Source organism: Rhinopithecus bieti, unplaced genomic scaffold, assembly GCF_001698545.2.
Source record: "Rhinopithecus bieti isolate Rb0 unplaced genomic scaffold, ASM169854v2 scaffold_7438, whole genome shotgun sequence".
In the NCBI taxonomy this organism is placed as follows: domain Eukaryota; kingdom Metazoa; phylum Chordata; class Mammalia; order Primates; family Cercopithecidae; genus Rhinopithecus; species Rhinopithecus bieti.
Window position 1 is genome coordinate 1,230,197 of NW_016805589.1, and position 4,895 is coordinate 1,235,091.

The window sequence follows — 4,895 nt, forward strand, 5'->3', positions numbered from 1 at the left end:
TTTTTTTTGGGGGGGGGGGGGGGGGATGGAGTCTTGCATTGGACCGCAGTGGCTCAATCTCGGCTCACTGCAAGCTCCGCCTCCCGGGTTCATGCCATTCTCCTGCCTCAGCCTCCAAGTTTGAGTAGCTGGGACCACAGGCGCCCGCCATCACACCCGGCTAATTTTTTGTATTTTTAGTAGAGATGGGGTTTCACCATGTTAGCCAGGATGGTCTCAATCTCCTGACCTTGTGATCCGCCTGCCTGGGCCTCCCAAAGTGCTGGGATTACAGGCGTGAGCCACTGCCGCACTTGGCCCCTGCAAACTCTTATCATCACCTTTGCCATCATCATCACTCATTATCATCTCAGCAAACACTAAGATTCTACTCAGTACTAAGCATTTTACACACATGATCTCTTTCCTCCCAACCCTCTGAAATGGGTACTATTTATTATTACACTCCTTCCCATACTACAGATGATCAAATGGGGGCCAAGAAAGAATAAACTGTCTCAAGTCACAGAAGTAGTATGTGGAAGAGCCAGGACTTGAGAAATAAGAATGCCTCTTCACATCCCAGAGTCTGGGGGAAAGGAACAGAAATATCTGAGGCTAGAATCTGATGCTTGTTATGTCACACCCACCTCCCCACCATTCCTGGACTGCCAACCTTGCCCAGTAAGTAGGGAATAAGAAAGAGTGGGCCTAAGGGTCAAGGAATGGATGAGCCCAGGCTTCCTAGGCTGCTGCTGTTCACATAGGGGCCTGTAGAGATGCAGGGAGAGAGCCAGGATGGCCTGGAAGGGCAGGAACAGCAATAAGGAGGCCTTCCCTCACCCCTGCCCCCATCATCTCTGAACTTTGTCCCTAGCAGTTGGGCACTGGGAGTCATTAGTCGCACACGGCAGCCTCTGATACATGCAGCGTCTTGTCTGCCCTTCCCCAGGCCCTGACTGCCTTCCTGTGCAACGGTGCCCCACCTCCCCCCAGTGACATGGGCACCCAGGACCCTGAGAAGCCAGAGCCTCAGGGGGAACAGGCACAGGGACCCATGTCCCTCAGATAGAGGAGCAGAAGTGTCATCAGGGGTGTAGGAGTAAGGGATAAGGAGGGGATAGAGTCCCAGAAAAGCCGAAGGAAATACCATCTATGTCAACATCTGGGAAGGGATGAGAACAGAGGTGAGGGTTCGCCCGGAAACTTCATTTCCAGCCCACCCTGGGGACTAAGGTCCATTTTGCTGAGTGCTGTGGCCAGAGAGAAAAAAACACACAGAGGCAGCCACCACTGTCCCAGTAGCCAGGTCAGCTCTGACTCCCCACCCTCACTCCAGCACTGTTACACAACGGTCACTGCCGCGGGCACAAAACACCAAGGGACAAAGGGACTGTCTGGGGGAAGAGGGGAAGCAAATGGGGCTGTGTGGGGTGGAGCTGAACAGAAGCCTCCCACTGAAAGCAAGTGTGCAGACCTCAGCTCCTCTCCCCTCTCTCCCACAACCCTCTATTAGCCTCTGCAGGGCTTCTGGGCACCTGCATGCTTGAGTCAGATTGTTGGGGTTAGAACCCTCGCTCCACCACTTCCTAGCTGTGTGACGTTAACCAAGTGAATTTACTTTTCTGAACCTGTTTCCATACTGTGAAATGGAAATAATGAATCCTACCTCTTGAAATTATTTGGGAGAATTAAATGAGATCTCACGCCTATAAGGTCTGTTACATTAAGGTCTATTTACATCACATGTAAAGGACAAATCATTTTTTTCTAAGTCTTCCAATTGCCATTTTATTTCCAGCATCAGGCACACAGTGGGTGCCCCTTTGTTGGATAAATAAACAAGCCAATCCCTCGCTGCTTGGTAAGTCCTATGAAGGCAATGATGGTACGCATCTTACTACTGCATCCTCACCACCCACCATGGGCCCTGGCAGATAAAAGGTGCTCAATACATTGTTGAATAGAATCTCTGCACCAACTATCCTTGCTCACGTAAGGGGCAGCCCTCACCTTCTCCTTGTTTTTCCACACTCCTCCCTGAACCTTGATTCCCACTTAGCTCCTCCCCCACCCTCGTAGGCCCCCTCCTGGCCCTTCAACCCCCTTCTTCCCAGCAGTAAGGTTACTATCGCTTGCCCAGCTCCTCTGCAGAAGTAGCCACAGCAGCAGCCTCTCTGCTAAGAAGATGCCAGACCAGCAAGACACCCCCTTCCAGCTGAAGTCCCTTTTGGAATTGGGAATTGGAGGTGGGTAGGAGAAGGGGTAAAAACTAAATGCGGCCAGAACTGAATCCAGACTTGCCTCCCTATCACACTGCCTCTGGCCACCTCTGGGGGCCCGTCTCCCTCTCCCCTCGACTCCACCCCATGCCCTAGTCTAGTTGTAATTACAGGTTCCAATACCTCCCAGACCTTCACGTCAATAAAGTAACATCACTACCCCCACGCCCCCCCCTCCCCCCAAACAGAGCTAGACCTCCGGGTTGTCATAAAAACTTTCTGGGTGGCCCCCTTTCCTGGCAGCTCCCGAGGGTTGACCCAGAACAGGTGCTAGAAGGCTCGCGGCGTCCTCCTGCACGAAGTCCTGGACTCTGCCGACCCGAGCAGCCCCAGTCCGCACCGCCTTGGTGAGCGGGCGCTCCCAGCACACACCCAGCGCGCGGAGCGACTCCTCCCAGAGGACGCCGACTGTGTGTGTGTGTGTGTGTGTGTGTGTGTGTGTGTGTGTGTGTGTGTTGCGGGGATTGGGGGGTGGCAGAGGACGGCGGCAGTTTCTTGGGCTCTGGTGGCCCCACCCCCACCCTGGCAGCAACTGGCCTCCAGGAACCCAAGGCAAGACTAGGGCGCGGCGTGTTGAGAACGCGCCTCGGCTAGTTGGGGGAGCCCTTGAGCCCCCCGCACCCAGGCCACCGCGGGGAATCCCTCCTCCCCTGCATCTCCGGCCTCGGCCTGGGGTCCCCCGCAAGCCGGCGCCGGCGCGAGCAGCGCAGCGGGCGCCGGGAGGGGGCAGGGAGGGAGCCGGCGCTGGAATCACAAAGCCGCGAACCCGGCTAGGCGAGGACATTCTCATAAAACCGACCCTCTCGTGGCGAGCGGAGGGGGGATTTTACCCTACGCTCAATCCTCCAAGGCCTCAGTGCCGCCCTCAGTCTTTCCTGGCAGAAGAAATAGTAGCCGACCACTGTTGGGGAAACTGAGGCCATAAGTCTGACTTACAGAGGGTAGCTGGGGGGTAAGGGGTGCGAGACCACCTCGCCTACAAATTCTGCTCCTGTGCCTGCCGCGATCGTCTTTCTGGCTCCAGGGCCTGCCCGCGCACACACTGGCCTACAGCGGGGACTAGGCGGAGGGGGCACCCAGGTGTGAGACGAACCAAGGTGTGCGAGACCCACCAAGGTGTGTGGGACCCAGGTGTGCTGGAGACCCAGATGGCTCAGAAAACTCAGCTAAATGTCCGGAAGAGGGTCGCAATCACCGTTCCAGGCTAGCACCCTCTGCAAATGAACCTGGGGCCCCGGAGCCCCGGAGAGGCGGGATGGCTGGGCCAGCCAGGTCCAGTTTGTTCCCGGAACACCGGCCGGTTCGGCCCAGGAGTGGGGGTTGGGGAGGCGCCGACTGGGAACCAGGCTTCCCGCTGTGCTGATATTTACAATAACAATGTCGCGATTAAGGTGGCAAGTCGCTTGGGGCTCGCCGAGCGACCCCGGTGGCTTCTGCCTGAATCTGGACTCCGAGGGAGAGGAACGGAGTGTGTGTGTTTGTGTGTATGAGCTGCAGGGTGTAATGTAATGTGACACTGTTGGTTTAAGGTGTGTGACACCCAGTGTTAAGATGGGTGAAGCAGTGGATTCTGTGTGGCTGTGAGGCGCTGCTGTTGGTGCCACTTCCTGTGTTAGGCTGTGTGCCGTCAAGCTTGTGCTGAGATACTGGGTTGTGTGTTTGTGTGGGTGCAGTAGAGGGGTGCAAGGAGACCTGTGCTGTGTACCTATATTCTGGCCAAGAAGTGAGTGAGATGATATATGTTAGGGTGTGTTCCTTAAAGGAATGTGGGGAGTGGCTAGGTTTTGAGGGTTCGTGTAGTCAACTGTGGCTGTGACACTCGTACATGAGGGCACGAGACTGTGTTTGTGTGTCCAAGTCGCGGGGTGTCACACCCGGTTGTGTTGTTGCTCTGTAAAGCCACGGGTTGCGTGTCAGTGCTGCTGATCGTGCAGACACTGAAGCGGATTCTGAGCTGGTGACGGTGCCCCAGTGGGCGCTGGTGTGCGGGAGGTATGTCTGTGTGCACATATGTACGGATGTATGTATGTGTGTATATATGTCCACGGTCTGGCCCTCTGGGTGCCCGCGGGAAGCTGGAAGCGGCTGAGTGAGCCGAGCTAGTTGCCCAACAAGTGTGTATGTATGTGTTGTGGACAAGGGTCCCTGCCTGCTCCGTCCTCCGGGAGCCCCCCATCAAACTGGGGGCCGCGCGCTTCCCCAAACCCATCCTCCACGCAGCGCGCTCCTGGAGTCTCCTTATCCCCGTCTTTCTGAGAGCGCCCAGGTTCGGGACGCGGGGACTGGGGTTCTGCTCAGCACCCCCTCCCCTCCCTCGGTTTCTCGCCGCGGACCTGGGAGACCGGAATCCCTCGGCCGCATCCCCCACTCTGGGCTCCCAGCCGCCCCAACTCAGCCCCCTCGCGCGGAGCTCGGGCTAGGCCCCCGCGGCCTCGCTCCGCCGAGCGCCCCTCCCTCAGCTCCTGCCGGCCATGACCGCTTCGGGCCCCAAGCCGCTGCAGCCTCCACCGCCACCGGATCCTTACCCGCCTCCGGGCAGCGCCGGTCGCCCGCCCCGCTGTCCATGAGCCGCCGCCGGCCCCGGCCCGGGCTGCGGCTCCGCACGGCTGGGGCTGGCGCTGCGGTTCGGGCTCC

At 57.7% G+C, this 4,895-nt stretch overlaps 1 protein-coding gene across 1 annotated transcript in view; it reads right to left on the minus strand.

Annotated features, from left to right (window-relative positions):
* The window catches only part of PCDH1 (protocadherin 1), a 26,149-nt gene extending 21,260 nt beyond the window's left edge, over nt 1–4,889 (minus strand). Inside the window, 1 exon segment of the mRNA XM_017872946.1 lies at nt 4,787–4,889. Coding sequence (XP_017728435.1) covers nt 4,787–4,826 — 40 coding nt within the window. The 5' untranslated portion in view covers nt 4,827–4,889.
* Between the last annotated feature and the right edge of the window lie 6 nt (nt 4,890–4,895).